Source organism: Raphanus sativus, chromosome 4 (genome assembly GCF_000801105.2).
Source record: "Raphanus sativus cultivar WK10039 chromosome 4, ASM80110v3, whole genome shotgun sequence".
NCBI classification, from domain to species: Eukaryota; Viridiplantae; Streptophyta; class Magnoliopsida; order Brassicales; family Brassicaceae; genus Raphanus; species Raphanus sativus.
This window is the reverse complement of record NC_079514.1, coordinates 30,764,276-30,791,720: the sequence shown is the minus strand read 5'-3', so window position 1 is coordinate 30,791,720 and position 27,445 is coordinate 30,764,276. Positions and strand designations below refer to the sequence as shown.

Sequence of the window (27,445 nt, the reverse complement as noted above, 5' to 3'; positions counted from 1 at the left end):
AGAATATGATGAATAAAACTATATTCCTAAATTTTATGAAATTTTTTATAGTCTTAACTTTTTATTAAATCAACAGAATTCACATATATATTGTTTTATTTCTTCTTAATAATTTTTTGTGTTTTATACTTTAGTTGCAAGTGTGGTCTATTTGTCACATTAGTTGATGTTTTAGATTTAATAATTATATAATATATGTTCTAACAATAATGTTATAAAACAATTTAATGAAATATTGATTTGTAAAAGATGTTAAGAAAATTTAACTAAATACTACATAAATCATATTCAAAAACTTAAAAGTATTAATAAATAAAATATGTTTAAAGTTAGCTACCAAAAATTTGCGGACAATCACCTAGTAATATTGTTTGAATAACTACTCTACATAAAATCTCTGTGAAAGTTATTTTATATTTATTATCCCCTATATATTAAAAGAGATGCATTCGTAATTAATGCATTCACACTAGATTTTCTAAATTTGCTGACGTGTCGCCTTCACAATCGTTTAACATTTAATGCGTTCATACACTAATTTTTTTAACTATACTCGAGACAATTTCATGTGTTTGCATTCTATTTGTTTCAATAAGCTCTTTTGGTTCATACATTTTTAATATTTATAATAGTGAATTGAAATTATTTGAAAAAAAAATTGTACAACTACTGAATAGTAGCATTTTTAAAAAGATCATTAAGATTCGCATCAACTAAAATGTTTGAGTGAGAATATTTTAGAAATTGAAAGTTTCATATCTAACTTGATTTCTTGAAAAGAGACATGTGACAGATACAGTGATGAGTAGGGTCCAACGCTATACTCCAAGTGTATAGATTGTTTCAAAATGTTACCTTTGGCAATTGTGATATCAAATAACGTCTACACAACTCATTGAGGTCTCTTTCAAAGCTCTTTCCGGGTCCATGAAGATAACACTTTATTGTTGGGTTCTTTAGAGGAACTTGACAAGATTGAGAGGAGAAGACAGGTTGGTGAGAATGATGATGATGATGATAATGATGATGATGATGATGATGATGATGATGATGACGATGGAAATATAACTTTAAACCATGTTTTATGGTCGTGTCCATGGATGGCTGATGGTCTGAGCGAGAGTAACTAGAACATATTTTTTTGGGGAGCTGATTACACCGAGAGTTTTCTAAAACAATCGAAGTTAAAGGTAAGTGGTTAACTTCTAATGATATTTTCGTATGTGATTATTTAAATTTAATGTGTTTTGTTTACCGTTTTATATGATCATAAGATCACATGAAGGACCTGATGCAAGATCAGATCGAGAAGACATAGGAAACATGCTATGCGTGTATTCACATTAACAATAATTAAAATTTACATTATTAAACTCAATAAAAACCAATTTCTATGAGTATAAATATACAACTTTTTATATTATGTCTAAGTTCAAAAAACAAAAATAATAATAGATTATCTTATATAAAATACAAAATCTTAAAACAAAAATAATAATAGATTATCTTATATAAAATACAAAATCTTAAAATATCACCAACATTGTTTGTACAAACAATACAAATAATATTGGATGTCCTTTTTCTTAAACTATTATTTAGATTTTATTTGATTTTGCAAGCATTTAAAAACTTAAAAATGAAATCATTGGTTCGACATAAGAACTGTCGAAAATTCATATAACAGGAAACCAAACAAATATAATAGTTTTAGATTTATCACCGAAAAATTAAAAACCTCGATCAACCGAACAAAACAAAATAAATATGGATTTAGAATAGTATTTATATTTTAGGAGGTTAAGAAAATAACGTAATACCGATTGAATATATAGATTAAACAGATATAATGTTTTTTATCTTAAAAAGTAGGGCAGGGCAAAATATCCGGAACTGAAGAACCGACCCGAAATCGAACCTAAAATCAGGGTCCCGAACTCGATCAGACACGTGGTAAATTACCAAATGGTTCCTAAACTGATGTATCCAAAGAACCGGTACTCAACCCGATCTGAACCGAGAACCGAATGAGTATCCGAAGATTTCCGAAATGTAAATATATATTTAAAAATATTATTTATAATTATATGTATAATTATTTTTAAAATTAAAATGAGAATTATATATTAAATATATTAATTTTGTGTATTTTCAGATAAAATATGATAGTTTGTATAGAAAATACTCAAAAAAATCGTGTCTAATGAGTAATTTTAGTTTTTTTGGTACATTTGGGTAGTTTGGATACAAAATACCCGAACCGAATCGGGTAATATGGTTACTTTGAATATGAACCAGTTTCAGATATATTAGTTATTCAATTATTTTAAGATTTTTTTACATCAAAACCGAACCCACTCGAACCCGGGAGAATTTGACTCGAACCCGACTCGGAATTTTGTAATATCCGAACGAGACTTAATTTTCAAACCTGAGAAATCCGATATCCGAAAAAACGACGGATACCTGAATGCTCATACCTATTAAAAGGATAACAAAATCAATAATCTCATCCCGTGCAAGGCACGGGTTATTATCTAGTTTATTGTTAAAATACATAAACATGATAATAATTAATGAGACTAAATTCAATAAAATAATCTCAGCACTGCTCGTGATCGTGTGGCATACACTCATACCAGGTACCTTTCAGATCTATTGATAGAGTTCCATGAAAAAACTCAAGGCTACAAGAATAGCATATAAAAAGTTTTATCGACTCGAATTCACAAGCTAGAAACAAATCTTCCGTACACCGGGTCTTACGACCGAAGCAAATCGGCCGAGAGAGACGAGTGTTGAGAACGAAATCTAGTTGGGCCATGTCACCCACTGTTATACTGAATCCAGATCTTGAAAGTATCAGATTTTGAAATACACATTTAGTATGAAGAGTGGAGTCACAATTATTGCATTTGTAAAACCAATTATTTGAGTTTATTATAACTCTTCGCATATCCCACACCAACACGTAGTACTCATATTTTTCTCACCGTACTGTAAGGACAGAGGATGGTCATCGTATGTGTGTCTAACCGATGTTGGTAGAGTAACACATTTGAAGCATAAATATAACCCGCCACAATCATCATTACCCTTGCAATGTAGTAAGAAACGCCAGCCGCTCAAGTCACAACCATCACATCTTACATCTTTTGGATCGTTATCATAAAAGACCAACCTATGTGGATGGCTTTCATGTTTTAGTGGAAGAGGAACTGAAGCACATCGCACATCAATACTAATTGTGTTCTCACAATTAGAATACGAGAAACCGTTACACCAACGGTAACAGACGTAACACAAAAAATGGTTTCTTCTTTTGGGGGACAGAGTAAGCTTTTGGTAGATAAGAAAGAACCATTTATTACGAGGGAGGTTAGCACATGCATCATGGAGTATGAAATCACAATGTGTGCATTTGTAGCACAATCCAGAGTATACGGGAAGGGTGCATGCAAAACAATGGTTACCTCCCTTATGTGGTAAGACAACTTCCCCGTGCCATAGCGATGATACTGAAACCTTCATCAGATTGTGCTCATGGTTAAAATGTTTGATAAGGTTTTGATGTATTACTTCGAAGGGGCTTGCTTTCTTCTTCTTCTTCTTCAGGTGTTCCTTCAAGCTCCTTCTCATCCCAAAACATTGGATGTGTTGCACATATCGAATGAAAAACAAAAGAGCAAACAAAGCAAGAATATGCTCCGCAGTCTACATTAACAGGCTTATCGCACACCCCACAAATGAACTTCCCCGGACCAAGAGAGAAAACATGAGAGATACGGTGGTTGTGGTGATTGATGAATATGACACGTGGTAAGAAGATGCATGATCTATGGATGATGAAACAACATTGATGACAAATATAAGGATAGCCTGTACTGCACAACCCACACGCATCACAAGTGAAGGAGATCTTCATCAGTATTTGGTGGAGCTCATGCTCGTGGGTCTTATATCGATGAATCGTCAAAGGTTTTCTCGCACAGGGGATGCATATACGGAAAGAACATCGTGAACACTGATAAAAGTTTTTCATGGAAAATATGGTGTCACATAGACAACACGAGAAATTGGAGTCGCATGGTCTGAGCTGGAGAGAATGTTTATGACGAGAAGGAATATTGATGTTCATGCATTCCGAATGCACATAAAAATCGCAGAAATCACACTTGTACCCTTGCTTGTTGTCATGGTGATTTTGGTAGCATGCACGACATTCTGATGATATTTTTGTAGATTTAAGAAAAGAATCGTGATATGGGCATAGGTTTAGATCCATTTTATGGATGGTTGCTGTACTGGAACTCTCTTCTCTTTTTTTTTGTAATGGAAAATGGATCAGCTTCTCGTTTCTCTATTTGTTCTTCTTCTTTTGCAGGAAAAAAAATTGTATATTAAAGAGGAAAAAAAAAACAGGAATAAGAAATGACTTATTTTGTAACATTATACTACATCTATTGGATAGTAGATTTTATAGTTTAATTTTTCTTCAACTGGTACAAGTACAACTAAATACCTATTTGATTTTCAAAAGTAAAGTATAAATATACGTTAAGAGAATGCAGTCCATTTGCCTATTAAGTGACACCTTGCAGAGATTCTTATTATTTTGCTCTTATAGTTAGATTAAAGCTAATTTCCAAAAACTATGTATTGTTCTTTTCCTTAACTAGAATTCAAGTCATTATATATATATGCACTACACAAAAAACATTAGGTTTAAACTGTTGACAACTTTTTTGTTTAGTAAGTTTAACAGTTCTTATATTTTTAAATTACCCACAATAAAAAAATAATGCAAATGAAATTTTCATAATCTAATCTATTAATTTAGAGATTATCTACTATTGAAGTTCTCATTTAAATTTTTGGACTCTTTCATAGTTGGTGCTAGAATATATCGTGCCTCTTATACAATGCAACCTACCAACTTAAATTAAACCAAATTTTAACCAACATAGATTAGTTAAACCTAACTAGTAACACTTTTATAGTATTTTTGGTTAATCTCTTAATATAATTAGATCATATAAAATTGAACCACTCTTAAATAGCGAGTTCCATATCATTCCAAACATAAGAGAAAAAATATCCGATTTATTTACAACGTAAGCATACAAAGACCGTCTATACTTATGTTCATTGATCTTCCAAAAACCAAATAATTGTGGCATAGACCAACATAGGCTCATGTTCGTATCACTAACTTTACTTCCATATATTTACTTTTCACCTACATCATATCACAACATACACAGTTATGCAAGAACATGATTTTTTTTGTTCAAACAACCAAATAATGGTGGCATATGGTCAGTAGATTTTTTAAATATGTTTTTTTATATATTACATTTTACGAGACTATGTGTATAAGTTTTTTTTTAAAAAAAAACATAACTATGTGTATAAGTTAAAAAATAAAAAGTGTGACAAGACAAATTATTATACTAAAAATAAAAGAAGATTAAATACAAACTAATAACAAGTACAACACAAATTATACACTATTAAATTCTATATATATTTAATAAAATATTATATATGTCTAATATGTATATATATATATATATATATATATAAATGTTACACAAAATATATATATTATATACACATATTATATATACCATAGATTATTAATTGAAATTTGACAAATCAATTTCCGCCTTTTAGGGCGGGTCCTAATCTAGTTAACTATTAATTCATTGATTTAACTTTTATAGTGATTACATGTAACTATAGTTTAGAATAATTCTGTGGGGACATTTCCTATCTTCTATAGCCCGCTAGGTATTTGATAGAGAGACCAAATGGGTTTTGATTAACTTGGAAAAAGGAAAGTGAATCCTTGCGTACTGATACAGAGAGGAATGATACTAAGATCAACTCTCAATGCAAAGTTTTCAAAATAGTAGCAGATGTTTTCCAGAACCATATACAGTAATAAAATGTTTAAGTTTAAATTATATTTAAAAATAAAATTATGTTAATATTCAATATTTTTTTTATTTTTCTATAAATGTTCTGATCTAAATTTTAATTTAGTTAAACATACAATAAGATAAAATATATTTTGATTTATTTTAAGTTATATTTAATAAATATATACATATATATACATATATATATATATATATATATATATATATATATAATTTTAGATAGATTTTCATTTATTTCTTTTGGTTAATATATACTGAATCAATTTGTATAAATTTTCTTCAAAAAAATGAAATGAATTTTTATAATTATCAAAAAATAAAATTGAATATAATTTTTAAAATAGAGTTTTAAAAATATAAATAGGAGACAAACGGTGTTACGATTGAAAGTTTAAATTTAAAAAACTTATAAAAAAAATCTTGAAAATCTTGTTTAGTAATAAAATTTATATGATTATAAAAATAAAATAAATGATATTTCGAAATTTATAAATATTTTATACTTATTACATTATTTATATGTGATATTCAAATATATTTATGTTATGGTAATTATGAGTTATTTCCATATTCTTGAAAATTTACCAAAAATAAAAATCAACATTAAATTTTATTTTATGTCATATTTTGTCATTTTATTTTATGTCATATTTTGTCATTAGTCATGTCATGAATTATAGTATGCTATGTCACTTTTTAATGAAATTGATGGTCGAGATAATTTTTTTTAAAAAGATGAAATGACAATTTTTATAATCATCAAAACTAAAATTAAATAAAATTTCTAAAATTTAAAGTTTAAAAATATAAATAGGAGAAATTGTGTCACGATTAAAAGTATAAACTTTTTTTAAAAATGTAAAAATCTTGAAAATCTTGTTTAGTAATAAAATTATATGATAATAATAATAAATAAATAATGTTTCGAAATTTATAAATATTTTATACTTATTACACTATTTAAATGTGATATTCAAATATATTTATTTTATGGTAATTATGAGTTATTTTCATATTCTAAAAAAATATCAAAAATAGAAATCAACATTAAGTGTTATTATTATGTCATATTTTGTCATTAGTTATGTCATCAATTTTAATATGTTATGTCACTTTTCAGTGAAATTGATGGTAGAGACGATATATGTCAAATCATTTTTCAGATAATTTACGGGATTTCAACTCTGTCTTTCAAAAAAAATATACAAAGAAAAAGAAAAAGATGTTTACGATAGTTTTTGAATAATGTGACTACTTGACGTTGTTTCTAGAGTGGAAATCAACATAACTCTATAATTCACTCTATTTATAGAGTAACTCTATTATAGAGTAAACCATTGGAACAAATTCAATTCTATAATAGAGTTACTCTGTTTTAGTGTAAAATATAGAGGAGATTATAGAGCGCTATTGGAGATGTTCTCAAGTAAATATACATATGTAAAACGAAAATAATCTAAAAACTCCTTTCATCAGCATCAGCAGCGGTTGGAAATCATGAACTCATTTCTATTTGTTATAATAATACGCAAAGTATTTGGCTCCTCGTTTAATAGTATTTTAAAATACCTGAGTCATTTAGCAAAAAAAAAAAAAAAATACCCGAGTCATGTCCGTCCCGAGTTGTGTACATACAAGATGGAGGAGTTCAAGTCTGTTAGCACTCCACCTGAAGCACATTTCAAGCTGAAAGTAGCTACTGTGTGATTCACAGAATGTCATTGGCAAAGAACTCAATATTTCACGAGAGAAAAGAATGTGAGGGAAGGATTAAAGTGGATAAAATCTCAATGATCTGGAATCCAACTGATATTCTAACAAAGGTTGTACCAGTGAAGTAAGCTTCAGGATGCTTGGAAGTTTCTCAGGTCTCAAGTCACTAAGAAACCAAAAAAAAAATCGAGAAAGGAAAAATATAAGTATACTAAGAAGAAAGAAGAAGTGTGTGGATACAGAGAGTCATGTAGACCAAAGAGGAGTTCTGTGGAATTGGTCTAAACTCGTAAAGGGGCCTTTAGAACAGAAGAAACTGAAGCTCATCATTTTCTTTCATGATGGCATCAAATCAGAGACTCAAACACTCTCTGAGAAGAGGCGCATCTTATGTCTAGTAAGTCTCAATTAGTTATAAGAGGAGACTTTATGCTAGGTTGATGATGGATAGAGAGAACTAGTCAACTAGAACAAATTGTATGAGAGAGAGATATTGTATGAACACTAGAATGCTCATCGATGGATTACAAATTCATTAGAAGACCACGGTTTGTCATCAAACAGCTAGAAGAACACAAGTACTTATCACCACCACCACCACCTTTGCTCATTATAACCTCAAGCCCTTTGCATTCCAAGCCACATATGAAGAAATGTCTTAGAGCAGCCAAACTGTTCTCCACCAGATCACCACCTCAAACTCATGGCTAAACAACTTGAAGCACTGTTTAGAACAATGCATTCCCACCTGTCTTCTTCTCACATATCTCGCACCAGTAATCACCTTCACATGTCTCATCTTTCCAAAAGTCTAAGCTGAGAAGATGGTCATCATACTTGTGTCTTGCTACTGAGCGCAATCAAACCCCAAATGGAAACCACATGTACCACAAGACAGAACAGGGAGGAGGTCCTTAACTTGCAGACGCTACATACTTGGAGGTCATTTGATTTGATGGTAAGAAGGTGGTCATGAATTGATGTTTTGAAGGGCAAAGTGATTGAAGCACTTCCTACATCCAAGTTGAAGTCACAACATGAATACTTGAACCCATCATGGAACTGGCCACAAGCACTGCAACAAAAGTGTTTTGCATGAAACTGTGTCCTTATTGTAGATTTCCTGTCTAGTTCAAGTGGATGTTTATGGAGCATAGATCTCTTTTTCCGAGGAAGATTAGCGCAGCTTGCATGAAGGAAGAACTCACAGCCCTTGTAGCAGCAGAAGTAAGGATTATAAACAACAGGTAACTTGCAAGCTTGACATCTTTTACTTGCATCACTAACTTTAACATTTTTGTGGACTGCGTTGTTGAGAGTCATCTGGGAAAGTAGACACAACGGATATGGTACATGGAGTTGCAAGGTGGACACATATAAAGAGATCGATCACCTTTGAACCCGCAAGCATCACAAGTGAAGGAAACTTTCTTCATCAGGAGGTGGAGTTTATGTTGATCCACCTTAGGTTGGTCAATCTCAAGCAACGGTGGGTTCTTGGTACAAGACATATCCAATCTGAAGTCGCATATATGAGACAGCGATACACCAGTAACATAAGTTCTTCACCGCACAGGGAACAACACATGCAACCATTTTTATCAGATAGACTTTCACGCGTTGGGGATGGAAATAATGAGTGATCACCTCTGGAGATAACTCGATACATTCCTTGTGGAAGAAGATATCGCATTTGGGACATTCAAGAAACTCGGCAGAGAGTTCTTTTCCTTCATAATCTTTTAAGGTGGTTTAGGATTTCTATGGTTTAGGATTTCAATACGTAGAGTGCTTCCATCAGGCTCTCCTAGCTAACCAAGCTTCAAAACTTGGATTCTTTGTTTATGAAAGTATATTTTCGAGATGAAAAGAAAAGAAATATACTTAAAAGGCAGACATAAAATACTACTTAAATTTGTTTTCGTTGTATCAGGCAATTTAATACATTGCAAAAACAAAACAATCTTAAAACTCTTTTTTTTTAAAAAGACAACACCAGCTTCGGAGTATAGTGAATACATCTTCTAAATGGATCCTCAAATGTTACCACATAATCACTCTTCCATGGCTTCGTTTTGAACAGACTTGTTGCTGGAGACCATAACTTTCACCTTCTCTGAGTCTTGTTGCTGCGAACCTGGTGCCTTGATCAAATTAATGTGCTGGTCTATCTCCTTGAGATCACTCTTGAGTGCCTTCTGTTTGTTTGGCTTCAACCTACACAATAAATAAAAAAACAATTCATCAGAGTCTTATTTCAAGCATCTTTATGAGATATTAAGGAATAAGTATTGTATTACCTCTTGCTGATGTGGTCAGCTTCTCTAGTGCTTCTGATCTTATCAATCTTCTTAATGGCCTTGAGAGTATCCTCCGTAACGTTCCTATCATACCTCTCGGGTCTGTTTCTCTTCTTCTCAAACTCAAATGTTTTATCCTATTTTTTTTGGTGGAAAAGGAAGACAGGCGTGATAATTAGAGACTCATCTAAGAGAGCTTTACTGAAAGAGTATTAGAGTATTAAGAAGTACCTGAGTCATGTCCTTTCCGTGTGCAGCTCTGTAGGCTTTAGTCCACTTCACTTTACGAGGGTTCCTCTTCATCTTGAAGTTCTTGTGGCACTTAGACCTACAGAACCGGAAAAATCTGCAAAAAAAGGACAACAATACTTGCATCTCAATCACAATATGCTTAAGAGAGTGAAAAAAAAAAGAATCTCCCATCTTATATAAAAAAACTCATAGCCACAAAACACAATTAAACGGTAAGAATAGAAGCAACGAGACATTCACATCTATAGAACTAAAGAGCCTATGCGGTCCATAGCCAAAAGGTAGAGAAGTAAATGAATTATGTAATTTTTATACCTTTGCATCGTTGCGGACAAACTGAATACCATGTCCAGGATATATCGTAGAAGAGCAAAACCAACACTTGACCAATCTCATCTTGTCTCCTCCTTACAAGTTCCCCTACAAGAACACACATAAATCACAACATACGAGAGCTTCAGGCCGACATCTAATTACTAGTTTCGTTATCTAAATGTAAATTTGAGATAAATCAAAAAAAAAACACTAATCGAACGAGATAGAAAGGGAACGAACCTGCAAGTGATACGAGTCGCAAGCAAATTAGAGTTTCGCTCAGAAACACTCGGCAGAGAGGAGAGTTGTAAGAGACGACGGAGGATGCAGAGAGGAGAATCTCCCTTAGGGTTTATGATGAAACCTAAGCGGTGGCGTTATATATGTGGCTCATAATAATTAAGTTCATTAATATTTCAGTTTTAAGCCCACGGGCCCAACAATGTTGCCAACCATTTGTTATGTTTCTTGGCCCATTAAACATGGGGAAATTGCAATGATGATGAAAAAGTTTATAGAGGTTTGAAAGGAAAAGGCACCTCATTGACAGGGTCATGCCTTAGTAAGAAAAGGTTGCCTTGTACAAAAAATACTAGGTGGTGTAAATATGAATATTGTAATATATATATATATATATATATATATATATATTACTTTTACAATGTCTAGTAATTTTGAACAATAATTAAAAATATTATTTCCAATTCCAAATAATTTAAAAATCAAAAACCTCATTGTTATATTTTTAAAAACATAAGATTTAGTAAAAGTTCAATAATATTAATTTTACATGATTTTGATTCATGATTAGTGAACAAAAAAATCTATTTTAAAATACTGTATAATCATCACATTATATGATCTATTACCTCATTTGACTTTAAGACAAACTAATTTTCAGTCGTAAATCTTCCATAAGTTTGATATAAAATAACTGATAAATATTTAATAATTCTTCAAATATTTAAAGCTTTTATCCCATATTTATGTTTATATGCAATTATCAGATTATTTTAGTTGTTTTGAATTAAATAAATAACATTTTCTATCAAACTTTTTTCATTATTCTCCAAAATATATATTTTCTCTTTTAAATGATTTATATGGTCTTATAATTAAATTTCTGATATAAATTTTCATAAGCCATTTCATAAATATTTTTAAATCTTTATAATTGATATATAAAGCATGTATAGACTTTATAAGACATTAATAATTAATATATTAGTTTAAGACATTAATAATTAAGAAAAGGTTGCCTTGTACAAAGATACATTAATAATTAATATATTAGTTTAAGACATAAATTTATAATATCCAAGCAAAACCTAATTTCAAAACCCAAGAAAACTGTTACCCGAAAGAAATAACCTGTATCTGAATGGAAACGTCCACGCCTAGCTGATTTTGTAAGCAAATAAAAAAACTATTTCTATCTTTTGGATAAATTAAGTGAAATGGAAAGAATTTTTATTTAATAAAATAGTTATATAGAGCAGAATATTAACTGACAATAAATGTAATATGTTTTTATTATTTTGATTTAAATTGTTGTTTTGTTCACATAAACCATGTGTCTGAATTGTGTGTTTGGCTACTATGTTTTTCACTAGTGAAACCAAGATAATTGTTTTTTTTTAATAAAACAGACTAAACTAAACTTCTAACCATATGAAAAAACCCAGTTATTTATTTTGAATGTTATAACTGATACAAATTAATTTAAGGTTTACTAAATACAAATCTGCACCAATATTATTATGAAAATATAATTAATGATGTGACGTATTGTTAAGGTAGTATAATTAATGAAGTTGTTAAATTGAATAAACATATAATGATAATTAATATAATAACTTGTTGAAAAGAAGGTTAGTCCTATTTGTAATTCAATTTAATAATATAGATTTTGATTCTCTTTTTTATTCTATAAATGATTTATATGCTCTTATAAATAATTTCAAAATTATGATAAATAATTAATACTATGGGCTTAAATCCCATGAATAGCTTCCTGATTTAATTTAAAAATGATTCTGCTTGTAAGACATCATAAATAATTTTATAAATTTTTATAAAATCTTTATATATGATTGTAAAGCATGTATAGATTTTAGGACATTAATATTTATTATATAATTATATATGAATATAATTCTATATGTATAATTAAAATTATATATTGATTTTTATATAAAAAGATTGTCCATTATATTACAGTTTACAAATATAAAAAGAAATTGATCAATTGGTGACAGTTTTTCATATGAAAGATTGTTAAAGGATGAAGTTTTGGGTTCGAGGAACGCCAAGCGCACCAACAACTTAACTAGAAAGAGCTTGGGGTTTATAGGTGAAGGTTGGGATCAGTACTCTACATGACCAACCTGGATCCCACAGAGCAGGTTTTTACAAATCTGTCTTCACATTTTATTCACATCAGATTTGGAATGATATGCTTACTTTGATGTTTTCTTGCATGACATATTTCTCCCTTTTTCCCATTTATAAATGTAAAGATTACAAACATTGTTGTTTTCACGAATGTGAAGTTTTGATATGGGCTATAGAGTGTATGAAGATTCTCAAATTTTCAGACGTAATTTTCGCAATAGACTGTTCTCAACTGGTAAAGATGGTGTCATCACCTGTAGAATGATCAGTTTTTGCTACACACTTAGAGAAATTCCAGCGCAGTAAGACTTTTTTTCCTACCTTCAAGATCCAATATATTATGAGAGCACATAATCTAGTAGCAGACAAGCTAGCATGAGGTACTAGGAGTTCTCCTTTTGCTATGTTCTATGTCGACTCTCTGCCGCCGATCTAGTTCTCTGGATAGGATATACATAGCTGATAGTTTGTAATTTCATTGTTGTAAAAAAAAATAGTATGTCCATGAAATAATGTTCACAATTTTTTTGTCCATAGAATGTTATCCATTTTATTTTGTCATTATCTTATTTGCTAATACTGTGTCCACAAAAAGAATATCCCAAAATAAAATTTTACATGAAAGTCTGTTAGGTGTTTGTCTACAAAATGCACATCCACCAAATATATGCCACCACAATCATGTCCACAGTTTAATTATTTTCTTATACAGTTATATAGTATATGTATATAATTTGCTATCTAAATATTGTCTTTTTGTTATGAATTCTAACTCATTTTTATTTTGTAATGATGTCATAATCCGTGACATTTGTTTATATTATCTAATCCACGATACTTTGTATATGCTATGTATCTATATTACTGTTGAGATCAAAATGATTTTACTATCCACCACAAACTTTTCCATTTTAATCATATCCACCAAGAGACAGACATCCACAAGCCTCTTGTCCATTTTTAGCATGGTGCACCAAATTAAAGATCAAAAATATTAACGTGTATATATATATATATCAAAATAAAAGTAAAAATATTTTATTTATACATATTATATATATATATTATAAATATGTGTGAAATAATGATGTACGAAGATATACCAAATTATTTTAATTAAAATTAATAAATAAATTGTTGCTAGAAAATGAAGAGGGTGTATTTTTAAACAATGAGAAGCATACTAAAAAGTCACAAATTAAAAAAAACCCCAGCTTACACTGAATTCTACCAACCAAATAGATATTTACACCATTTTGTTACTTCATAAATATATGATACATATCTTCTCAGCTGTCCGAAGGCTTTTTCATCTACAAATTATGCACATCACAGAAAAAATATTTATGTCTACCAGAGTGACTTTTTGCGTTCCATACACTACTAATGTATCTTTTAGTAATATTCTCACAAAAACTCATTTAGAGCAACTTTATTGGTGAGATAGTCACTAAATATCTCACTAATATAATAATGATAGCTTAAGTATAAAATATGTTAAAAATAAGTCTAAATTTGTGAAGTCCAATGATGAGATACTACTAAGTATCTTATATTTTATATTTTAGTTTTTCTGTAATTTAGTTCAGTTCAATAGTATACATTTATAGTATTAATATTTGATTTTAACTTAAGCATAATGGATCTTGTTAGATAGAACATTTTATATATATTTTATAAGAAAAATTAAAAATAATATTAATAGCATATAATGATTTAGTTAAGATTTTATGTTTTTGTGTATTTGGTTTACTGAATTACTTTATTTAACCAACTAAAATACGATTAGGCCATCTTCAACATATTTCTGGTTCTCTTTCCCCCCCCCTCTCTCTCCCCTCTCTCTTCTCCAACCTTCGCCTGAGCTTTCTTGCTTTTCCGGCGGCCGCTCCGCCATTCGCGGTCGCCGGATCCCCTCTTTCTCCTCTTCTCTCATCTGTTGTGGTTCATCTGTTCTTCTCCTTCGTGTTCTCTTCTCTGCGGCAGGGGGAGCTCTGCATCAACTCAGATCCAGAAATCCAATTTTCAGATCTAGGGTTTCCGGCGGCGAGTATAGGCGCGTGAGGATGGCGTGTGTCTCACCAATGGTTTAGACCTTCGGTTTCGTGGTTGGAGTTCCGGCAGTTTTGTGTTGTTTGGTGCGTGTTCTCGGGTGAGTAGTAGCGTGTGTGACGCCGGTTGGGTCTTCTCTGCGGCGATTTTCTCGGTGTTCCGCCGGGATTGGGTTCGTGGTTGGCTCTGACGAGTAGCTTTGTGGCAAGTTTCTTGTTTCTGTTCACTCTCGGGTTATTGGGTGTCCTTCTGATAACGGCGCGTGGGAGTTAGTCCGGAGCTATGGTCGGTAAGCTTGGTCTCTGGTCTCTCTGGTGGTCGCGCGTTTGGTTAGAGCATTCTCTTGCTCCGATCTTTGGATCCGGGGTGTTGCGTTTGTTCTTGGCTCTGTTTGTGTGCAGGTCCGGTGGTGTGGCCCTCAGGCTTCTCTCACCTCACCTAATAAAGATGTGGGGGCTTGGCGGTGACGGCCGTTAGCTTTCCATCCTCTCGGGTTCTTGGTTTCGGGTTAGCTATGGAGTTGTTTGGGTTAGTAGGCAATGAATATGCTTTAGCTTGGCTCCGGCTTTCTAGTGTGCTTGGTGGCGTTTCTCTGGAAGAGGTGTTTTGGGCCGGTCTCACTGCTCTATATGAGCTTTGGGTTCAACGGGTGTACACGGTCACGGGTTGGTGAGTTGGAGGCAGCAATCTTCAGCACCCTTCTCCGAACGACGGCGTCGTCGGTTGCGAGATCTTCTTCGTGCTGCCGGATAGGTGTTTCTTGGGTTAACTAGCAAGTTCGGGTTGTGATTCTTTGGGCAGTTGATGGCGTTTGAGTTTTCCGGAAGCTGCAGGAGCCGTGTGTTTCAAGGTTTGAGGGCGCCTTTCTCTCCGGTAGCTCGCGGCGACCGAAAGCTCTCTCTGTTATAGACTCGCCCCCTGGTCCTTCGCGCTAAAGATAAAGTATCGTCTTAAGTCAGCTTTTCCATTGCTTCATTTTGTTATTTCGATGCTTAGAGCTCTCTGTTTAGTTTATTTTTTGTACTTCTGCTACTAGTTTGCTCTGTACTTTCTGTAAAAAACTGAAAAGCTTTGGTATAATAACTTAACATTTTACCAAAAAAAAAAAACTAAAATACGATATATGTCTTTGACAATGGTTCTCACTAGGTTTTGAGAGTATCTGTTTTAAAGATCGGTTCATGTATTTCGTGTAGAATTTTATTTTTTTCATATGTTTTTATTGCTTTTAAGTCTTAGATACCCTTCCAGATATTTTCATTGGAGTTTCTCTTAAGAGCCTTATTTATACAAAAAATGTTTCATATATTTGGGTATATTATTATTTCTTAAAATTTATGTTGAGTTTTACCACTATGACTAGATTGGATGATTAAATTTTAGGATTTATAGTATTAATATTAAAACAGAAACATATACTTGTAATTCCTTTAAGTTAAGTACCGTAAAATTAAATATTATTAAATATTCTATTTTTAATTAATCCATTATTTAGTTTTATTTTATTTATTATTTTTATCATCAACTTAAACAGATTTTAGTTTTATTTCATTAAATAATGAAATACAATAATAAAGAAAATTTGAAGAAATAATGTCAAACCAATATTAAATATATGGAACTACATTTGTAATAAAACCAAATTTAAAGTTTAAAATAACGTTCAATATAAAATAGATGAATTTTTTATTAGAAGCATCAACTCGGAGGGGTGTTACTTCCTGATCAACGAAACAAAGAAATTAATTGTTGGTTTGTTGCGCAGAGAATCGTAGTGTTGGCCTAAATGGTATGTATACTTGTCGAACAGACGATCCATTGCGGCGCTTCCAAAATGAGCAGCAAGCATCGGTTCACTAATAGATCTTATGAGTTTTGCTCTCTTTCGAACGACGTCAAGTACACATGATTGGTCCACATTATCATCATCTTTCACTTCAGTACGACCAGTTTTGCATGAAAAGAGAAGGCCAAATATAGTCTCAAAATTGTTGATCTTGAAAGAACCCTCGTTTTCAATAACTTCTTTCACCTCATTTTCGTCAGGATTGTAAAACGGCAAGTTGAAAGATTCCACGTCAGATTCCTTCACTATACCCTGCACGCAAAACGTTAACCCAAATCATTTACAACTCACATCAGAGCGGATACAGTTTAATCATACAACAGGTTGATTCGCACAAAAACTCTGATTTGAAAAAAAATAATGTTAATCTAGAATCAAAGGAGAGAATAGGCCATTTCAACCTCAACAATTTGTTTTCTCCTACCTAAGTAATATCGTATCTATGAACTAACAATTATTTTAAACAATCCGAACTATCAAATTTAATATTTGACTCAAAATGTTATATATATATATATATATATCTATATTCAAATAACCCAAAAAAATAAGTACCAAAAATACACAAAAACAAAATATATCCAAAAAATAATATATGATACTCCAAAAGCGAAAAAATCATGAAATACAAATAAAATATAATGTAATACACAAAATTATTTCCAACATCTACTGAAAATGTACTGAAAACTATTACACCAAGTCAGATCTAAAATACTTAAAGCCCAAAAATAAAACCTAAAATAAGTAATACCTTTGATCTATACTATTATTTGAGAAATGAATTTACTTGTTTGTCATCTTCTCCATAAGTTTAAAATAGATCATTAGTTAGTCCAATTAATTGTTATTTAAAAATTTATTTTAATATATTCAAGATAATTAATAAATAATACATTAACCAATTATATTAAATATGAATTTAATAGCAAATATTATAGTCAGGTTCTCTAACTCTTATCGGAAATATTAATCTAAATACAGATTATTACTATATTAAATTTAAGATTAAAATTAAAGCATAAAATGAAATATATATAATATATTTAGTATTGAACATATATTAATATATTCCTAGCATCAATGAAATATATATTAATATTATATAAATTATTTAGCATAAGTATTGAACATTAAATAGTTATATTCCTAGCTAAAATAAATTAATATTTATACATTACAAACATCAGATTATTTTAATCCATAAAATCACAAATATTATCAAAATAATACATTTAAAAAATATTAAATACAAAGAATTAAAAATAATGTCATGATTGAACATAATATAATTTTAAGTATTAGAGAATACAAAATTAATGTTTTGCGATTTATTTTTTTCCTGTGGTTTTAAAAATCTAAATTATTGATAATGTATGATGTTTGTTTGTTTTTGTTATTTTGTTGATGTATTATGAGTAATGACTATATATAATGATTACAATGTCATTGGAGTTATTTTCAACCCACAATTACAATAAGTTTTTGGTTGCAAATCCAAATTTTCTAATTTGACTATTACAACAAAGAAGATTTTAATCCAAAACCTACATCCCATAAATAAAAAACTTAATCAATACATTGATGAACAATTTTTTTTTTTTGTCATCAAACATACAGACTCATATTGACTCTGTACACCAAACTGGTAGCTCGGCATCCATGTGAATGACAAAAGACGATTGAAATTGTTAATTTATAATATTAATGTAAAATATGTATAATTAAATAATTTTAAATCTGATAAAATTAAAATAAATATTAAAATTAAAATTTGTTAGGTATATATATATACACATATTATTATTATGCACAAGGTGAGAGTTATCATTTAGTTATTCAAGTATTGATCTAGTAAAATAACCATATTTGTGAACCTAGGCCTTGTATTCTCCGACTTTTGGATATTGTTTATGTTCGATTCATGAGGTTGTATATCGCAATAATAATAAAAATTATATATTAGATATTTTATGTGTTACATATTTTTGTTTATTTCATTCTTTTTTATTTTTTTGGAGTTTAGGATATAATGCTTGTTTTTGGATATATTTTTGAGATATTGAGTAATTTATAGTTTGTCATGGACTTTTTTGCTATATTTTGTACAATTTGTAATCCTTAATTTTTTTATTTGGAATAGGACTCCCAAAATATGTCTTAAAATCCCAATAAAAAAGGGTAGACATGTCAATTAGGGCCAAGCCCGCAGTCCGAATCCGTCTGTCCCTAAAATTTATCGGGGTTTGAGCTTAGTTTTATAAGTCCAAAAATCTTGGGCTTTTCGGGGTAAGCCCATTTGGGCTTTGGATATTTTGGGCTTAAGTCTGATTGGGTTAGAACTGGCCCGAAAAACTGAAACTTTGTATTTTACTTAAAATATTATCATTCTTGCAATCAAATTCTTTATTCGTATTAACATATTATTTTAATATTTTTAACACATAGTCTAATAAAAATATAAAAGCTGTTAATGCACCTTATTGTTGGATCATTACAAATATCATAATTTTGCAAATGCAACTTAAAAATATGTTCAAAGAAAAGAAAAAAAATATTTTATAACACAGTTTTTTAACATACAAAGTCTGAAACGTTTGATCATGTTTGTCATAATTTTTTATCTCTTATATGTTTAGTTTAAATTTATATTTGATTATTTAAATCTTATTAAATTTGCTTAATTTATAATATGTTTTTAAACCATACAAGAAAGTAAAATATTTTGATAAAGAAGAAAAATTTAAAATCACTTTACATTTTAAAACAAAAAGTTGAAACTGATTTTCTTTTTTGAAAATTCATATGTAATAACAATGATAAATTATTTTTTGAAAAACCTAGAAAAAACCCGAAAAACTCTATTGCCTTATAACACCGGGTCGGGTTTTGAATTCTAAACTCAAAATATTTTCGGGCAGGACCAGCTCGAATTGACACCCCTAAAAAGGGTAGACAGTTGACTGGAAAAAAAGAGTCATTATGACAAATACCTCATTGACCAAGTCGAGGAGGGAATGAGATATCAACGTCCAATTCTGGAAACAATCTTTTGATAAAGGGTCCAAAGCTTTCCTGCCCACTAAAGTGAGAGCCATACGTCCACTAGGTATTATCTCCTCCGCACGCATCCTTAGAAACGATAAGAAATCATTCTTGAACTGAGTCAAATAACTCTTATACACATTCGGAGGGCATGGACTTCTAAGATACACGTTCGTCTTGTTTTCCTCAAGCCCATCAGGAACCTTAGAAAGCCAATGGAGAGTAAAAGATGAATGTACAAAATGGAGAGACTTGCTTGGGAAAAGTCTCGAGTAGAATGAGCCTGGGACTCCCGAGACGAAGCACTTCTCCTTGACATCCATCTTCAGCTTCTTGTGAAAGGAAGGGAGACATTTAAAGGTAGTGTTGAAGTCGTTGTCTGGAAGATCGTTCAGACAACACTCTATCTCTGGTGGGTTCTGTCCTTTCTGTTGGTATGATTCTATGATCTTGTTGACGATTTCGGACATGGCCAAGAACGTGTTTTCTCCTGAAGAACATCCCAAGTCGGCCACTTTGATATACCCTGGAAAAGCCAATTTCACTATCGCTTCCTTTACATTTTCGATCACAGCCAGTTTCGCACGAGAATTGATACTTTTCTATAAGAAGTTGAAAAGTTGAAAAGTCAAGTTAATCATATCAACGTAAAAAAGCTTTGAACCAACCAAAATAGCCTAGAGCATGCATAATATCCGTAAACTTTGATTCAATTCGTTATCCGGTTCAATTCGAACTGAAAAATCCAGATATTCGTAACTCTATGAAGCAAAGTAAATAATAATATGTAATCTCCGTAAAAAATGAAGCAAATCACAAATACTAATATTTTTAGGAATGAATATCTGATCTGATCCATTATATGCATATGTTTACATATATTTAAAAATTATTTATATCAGTTATATAAAACTTATATTGTAGATAAATTTTATAATATTTTATTTACTAAATTTATTATATTATTTATTATAATTATTAAAATTAAATAAGATTTTGTTTTTGTAGTAAAATATCATTATTTTATATTATTTTGGAATTTTTTATTTCATTTCAAATTTTTATTTATTTTTACGGATCGAATCGGATATCTGGGCAAAAATTTAAAAATTTCCGGATATCCGGAACACTGGATTTAGGAATCGAATCAGATGAAATAATTGTTTATTCAAACAAAATGTATCTGATCACTAAGACTTTTTAAAATCCAGATATTCTATTTGCGTCTATTCTTAGAATATCCTATAATGCCTAAAAGAGAGAAACAAAATGCACGTGTTATCGGAAACTTACTATTAAATCATCTAATAGTAGTATTGATTTGCTATATATAGAATAGATGTTTGCCAAAAGCAATTTCATATGCATCAAAACCAGATTCATAGTACCAACTATAGAGAAGTACTTACCTGCATCTCGGAATTATTTGCATAGCTGTGTTTTCCATCCCCACCCTTCATGCTAATAACACTCATGATAAAGTTCCCAATGTATATACACAAGTTGATTTATTAAGATGAATCAGGAAAGTTGACCCCGGGGTTATAGATATATAAGCACTAAGAGGGATAGGATGCAAAGTGACACCTTGAGGAAGAGGACGGATAATGATTAGATTTTTGTTTTCCAAGATGTTGAGTGGTTGGAATTGTAATATCAGGACCCACAGATATGTGTGGTGCAAGCAAGCTATTTCCATGTTTATTTTTTAAAAATAAATTTGTGGGTCTCATACAATTATGAATCTAAATAAAATTGTCGGTAGTGGTCTCTCTCCTCTAAAGTAGAGAGAAAATTCTCTCTATCGTCCTTGTTAACAAAATTACATCTTTCACAAGGAATAGAGAGAAAGAGAGAGATTTTGTTTTGTAATATATTCGATCCGATGGATCGATTTTTTTGTTTCGCTTTGGCGATCCTCTAGCTTCGCTTGGCGATTTTACTCTTTCGCTTTGGCGATTTTGTGTTGCTTTCAAACTCAAATCGAATCTGTTCTTCAAGTTCTATCATTACTTTTTTCGATTTTGGTTTGAATTTTAATAAAGTTTAATCTTTTCCTTTGACTCTCCTCTTAAACTACAATACCGGCTGTCTCTTTTGATCATCTTCTGTTCTTTTGGTTATGCTCAATTTCTATTTCCAGATGAAGTCAATCTTTGCCATTAAAGTTATTCTGGGCAGAGTATTCGGAAGGAATAGAATATTAGAGTTTTGCATATTAGTTTCTTTGGTTTGAATCAGTTCAAGAAGAGTCAAAGCTTGATTGTGTTTCAAGTGTTTTGACAACGACTGTTCTCAAATCTTCTGAAACTATTTGGAGATCATCACATCCAAGGAAGAGATTGAAGATAGAGGCGCGCAGGAGAGTGAAGTATGGAACTTGGGCTTCGAGGATCCAACCATGCGGCAGAGCATACGGCGGAGAAGCTCCCACGGTGACCAGAAAAGTTGTAATTGCATGAGAGACACGTGGCGAATCATGTGTAAAGCAGCTTGAATTAGGGCACGTGGTGATGATGCAGACAGACTTTGCCGACCTAAAACTGGGCTTAATTTCATATTATTTATGTTGTATCTTTTTTTGGGCCTCGTATTTTCTTAAAGCCTAATCCATGTAACTTTGCGCATTGGGCAAGTCAATGAAACGTCGACAAAAAAAAAAAATTGTCGGTGTCATACAGTTAAGAATCTGCTTGAGCAAATAAACGGGACAAAACTTAGGTTAACCCTAAGAATGAACATTTAAATTCAATTCTTCCTCTAAAACCAATTAAATTGCCAAATAAATTATTAAATAAAAATATTTAACAAAAATAAAAATAGCTAAAAAAGAATAATATAACTTTTTAATGACAATAATACTGCCAGTCAAATCTTAAATTCTAAATTTTAAATCTATACTCTAAACTTTAAACTCAAATCATATACCCTAAACTCAAATCGTATATCCTAAACTCAATTTCTATACCCTAAATCTGAAATCCTAAATCCAGATCCAAAACCATAAACTCAAAATGTATATCTTAAACCAAAATTTATATCATAATTCCAAATCCTATATCCTAAACTCAAATTTTAACCATAAACCTAAATCGTAAGCACTAAACCCAAATCATATACATTAAATCCAGATCTTAGATCTTTAACCCCGTATACTCTAAACTCAAATCTTAGATCTTAAACTCAGACAATTAATTTCCTAATCTCAAATCTTAGGGTTTACAGTTTGGGTTTATAGTCTACGATTTGGGTTTAACGTATAAGATTTGGGTTTATGATTTGGATTTAAATTATATGATTTGGGTTTAGGGTCTAGGATTTAGGTATAGGGTATAGGATTTGAGTTTAGTGTATAAGATTTGGGATTATGGTATAGATTTTGGGTTTAAGGTATACGGTTTGGGTTTAAGGCTTAGGATTTATGTTTATGATCTAGGATTTGGGTTTATGATATAGGATTTAGATTTAGGGTATATGGTTTAAAATCTAAAATAGGATTTAGGATTTAGCTGGTGGCATTACCGTCGTTAAAATTGGTGTTATTCTTTTTTTTTCTAGCTATTTTTTATTTCATTTGATACTTTTATTCACCATAAGAAAAAATGATTTTTTTTAGCGGCTGAAAACCGCTATTTATAGATATCATAATGTTTTAACAAGCTCTATATCATTGCCCATTATAGTAGCTCAAACACTTTAAATAGCGGTTTTTCTTGCTGCTATCTTATTATAATATACCATAGTGTTTTCTGCTTGTTGTTAAATACTTTTTAATAGCATTTTTTGTATGTTATCATTTACCTTATTAAATTTTTTTTAAAAATACAAATTAAAAAACATAAAAATTATATATAGAAATTGCAATATAATTAAAATTAATTTATAAAATACAATTGATTTACAAAGTATATAAACTCAAAGTTAAAAATCAACTGGAAAGATTATTCAATGCCTTTTGTCAATTAAACGGCATTATTCATCAAACGACTACTCCATATTCACCAGGATCAAACGGAGTTTCGGAAAAAAGAACAAAACTCTGAAAGAAATGATGAATGCAATGTTGCAGGAATCTTGCCAAGCCCAGAATCTGTGGGGGATGAGGGAAGCGCTGCTCACCACAAAATGTATCCTCAACAAAATACCTCATAAGGTAACTGACAAATCGCAGTATGAACTTTGTAAAGGTAATGTACATTCGTACAAATATCTCAATGTGTGGGGGTGCTTGGCAAAAGTCGCAGTGCCACCTCCTAAAAAGGTCATGATTGGACCAAAAACTGTGGATGTTGTATTGATTGGTTATGCACACAACAGTAGTGCTTACCTGTTTCTGGTAATCAAATCAGATATACTAGACATCCATGTCAATATGATGGAATCAAGGAACGCTTCATTCTTTGAAGATATATTTCCTTGTAAGGACAAGCAATATCCTAAACGCACTCGTGAAGAAAGAGATGCGACTACCTCCTCGGTTGAGGCAAGTACTTCTGGAACTTCTGCAACGGAAGATGTTGAAGACGATTCTAGACAAAGCAAGATAGATCACAAGAAAAAGTCTTTTGGTGAATATTTCATAATGGTATTTCTCGCTGAGAATGAGCCGAGATCTTACGCAGAAGTCATGTCTATCCCTGACGCATATTTCTGGAAAAAAACCCGTCAATAGTGAATTTGATTCAATAATGCAGAATCATACCTACGAGATAGTTGATATACCCTAAGGTTTTAAAGCACTAGGTTCTAGATGGCTATTCAAAACCAAGTTGAAAACGGATGGCTCAGTTGATAAGCACAAGCCCAGATTTATGGTGCAAAGATTCACACAAAAAGAAGGTCTAGATTTCTTTGACACTTTTCTCCGGTGACGAGAATAACTTCAATCAGACTTCTGAATGCAATTGCAGCCTTAAGAGACTTGGAAATTCATCAGATGGATGTTAAAACTGTCTTTCTAAACAAAGATTCAGAAAAGGAGATATACATGAAACAACCTGAAGGTTTCGTGGTTCGGGGTCAAGAGCACAAAGTCTGTATGCTCGTGAAGTCATTGTATGGGCTGAAGTAAGCTCCGAAACAATGACATGCAAAATTTTATAATGTGATGATGTCAAATGGTTTCAGCATTAATGAATATGATAAATGCATTTACTTCACATGTACTCCTAGTAGGTATATTCTGTTGTACTTGTACATAGATAACATGCTCACCATCAGCAGCAACAAAGATATCATCCAACAAACCAAGAACATGCACAATGGTCAGTTCGACATGAAAGACATGGGTCTTGCGAATGTTATTCTTGGCAATAAGATCACAAGGACTCCTGATGGGATAACTTTATCTGAGGATCATTATACTGACAAGATACTCGAGAGGTTTAAGACCTACTCCAGTGGAACCACAAAAACTCCAGTCGACACTATGTTGCACTTGACCAAGAACGCAGGTGAGGTAGTGTTATAAGTGGAGTATGCACGGGTAATTGGAAGTTTGATGTACTTAACCAACTATACAAGACCCGATCTGGCGCATACGGTCAACGTATTAAGTCGTTACACAAGTAGTCTAGTTATACACACTGGAAATCCATAACAAGGGCATTAAATTATATACGATATACCAAAAGTTATGGACTTCACTAGGTAAAGAACCAGTAGTCTTGGAAGGATACAATGATGCAAACTGGATATTAGATTCAAATAACTCGAAATCCACAAGTGGATATATCTTTACGCTTGGAGGTGCAGCGATATCTTGGAAATCTTTCAAACAAACATTATTAGCCAGATAAACCATGGAATTTGAGTTCATTGCTTTAAACAAAGCAGCATAAGAAACATAATGTCTTCATAAATTCTTGGAAGATATTCCAATGTGGAAGAAACCAGTCTCAGTTCTACGCATGCACTGTGATAGTCAATCGGCTATAGTTAAGGCACTGAATACTCAATATAATGGCAAGTCGTGATCTCAACCAGTGTTATATCTGTGAATTACATCAATTCAACTGACAACCTTGCGGACTCGTTTACCAAAGGTTTACCAAGAGATCAAGTATTAAAATCATCAAAGGGAATAAGTTTATTGCCTATGACTAAGAATATGCTTGATGGAAACCTCACCAACGAGATTGGAGATCCCAAGATGTTGGCTCAAATGGACAACTAAATCAAGTAGAATATAATTAAAGCACTGAAAACTATTTCGTTCCATAAACTTTCATATACATTTATATAGAGAATAACGAGATACTTTCTGTATGTATTATAGGTTCTAGTGGCAATCACCCAATGAGTGTGAAATGGGGCCATTTCTAGGAGAATGAAGTTCAAGCTATACTGTCCAGGTTCGCTCATGGCCTACCAGGCAAGTTCACGGCCAAAATGAACACAATAGAGAACTTAACTCTACGAGAAAACGCAGATGGGTTATATATGTTGTCTCAGTTTACACAAACTTCGGGTGGTTCAAGACATCACGTTCACCTCCTGAAAAGTAAATCCGGCAGGTATTAACAATGAGTAGTTCAAACCTGAAATACGCTACTACATCATATACAGTTATTTTTTCACTTATACTTTTGAAAAGTCCGTCTGTCTAGTCTAGTGTTAGGGCTAGTTATAGAGTCTATCGAGTCTGTATAGTCTTTCGAGTCTGTGTAGTCTTTCGAGTTTTTAATTGATCAGAGTAATTTCTATTCATCAATTATTACAAGTCCAATGGACTGAGAAATATTTTGATATGTTAAGAGAATTTTTTTTTACAAGCCCATTAGACTGAATAAAATTTGAATTTGTGTGAATGGATATGAAAATTTTTCGGGCTCATTTACAAGCTCACTATGATGGATAAATTGAGTTATATATATATATATAAATAAACTTAATGGTCAATTTAGTTAATTTAGTGACCAAGTTAAGCCAACTTGGTATCCAAGTTTTGTTAGGTGACCAAGTTTTTATTCTTTGTAAATACTATAAAGACTTCACAGATTGATAATCTTATTCCACACAATCATCTCTCTCACTACACTTATAAATCAAGCTTTTTCATCTTCTTCTTTAAAGTAAATGTCTCGAGAATGTATCGTAGTAGTTAATTCGTAGATTATATTTCAGGTGTCGTGAAATAGTTTCATCACGGTTGTATCCTGGGATTCAAACATCAGGCGATTTATTGAGTTAAGGAAATATATCAAATTTCGACTCCGTGAATTCATCTATTTCCTTACGATTTTCTTAAATATTTCTTGAATCGAGCATGTAACTGAAACTATTTTCAGTTTATGGATTGATTTATAATATATATTTTAGAAAAAAAAAATTGGGAAAAAAACAAATTATAAGCCTTCAACGCAAGAGTCACTTTCTTTACTTTTTGAAAGCTTATAAAAGTTGACTGCAATTTTTCTCACACGCGCCTTACATGCATATACACGCACGCGCTTATAACGTAATCAAGAAAGGTCGCTTTGTTTCTTAATCAGGAAAATAAATTACATACACGAACATGACAGAGTATTTTCTTTTCTCCAATGTTTTGAAAACCGCTCTGGAAACTGAACCGAACAATGTAT

General features: G+C 31.4%; 2 protein-coding genes and 1 pseudogene across 2 annotated transcripts; all 3 read right to left on the bottom strand.

Annotated features, from left to right (window-relative positions):
* Positions 1-2,255: 2,255 nt before the first annotated feature.
* LOC108852234 (uncharacterized) lies at positions 2,256-4,425 on the bottom strand (annotated as a pseudogene).
* Positions 4,426-9,522: 5,097 nt separating this feature from the next.
* LOC108849388 (probable ribosome biogenesis protein RLP24) lies at positions 9,523-10,892 on the bottom strand. The gene is made up of 5 exons (XM_057007525.1): positions 10,766-10,892; positions 10,525-10,630; positions 10,190-10,302; positions 9,959-10,095; positions 9,523-9,875 (listed from the first exon to the last, which is right to left on the bottom strand). Exons 2-5 carry the CDS (start codon positions 10,604-10,606, stop codon positions 9,713-9,715), a joined length of 495 nt encoding a protein of 164 aa, XP_056863505.1. The 5' UTR covers positions 10,607-10,630; positions 10,766-10,892; the 3' UTR covers positions 9,523-9,712.
* Positions 10,893-16,494: 5,602 nt separating this feature from the next.
* Positions 16,495-21,465, bottom strand: LOC108852595 (salicylate/benzoate carboxyl methyltransferase-like). Its single transcript, XM_018626098.2, has 3 exons — positions 21,272-21,465; positions 19,811-20,464; positions 16,495-17,069 (listed from the first exon to the last, which is right to left on the bottom strand). Exons 1-3 carry the CDS (start codon positions 21,335-21,337, stop codon positions 16,686-16,688), a joined length of 1,104 nt encoding a protein of 367 aa, XP_018481600.1. The 5' UTR covers positions 21,338-21,465; the 3' UTR covers positions 16,495-16,685.
* Positions 21,466-27,445: the final 5,980 nt, after the last annotated feature.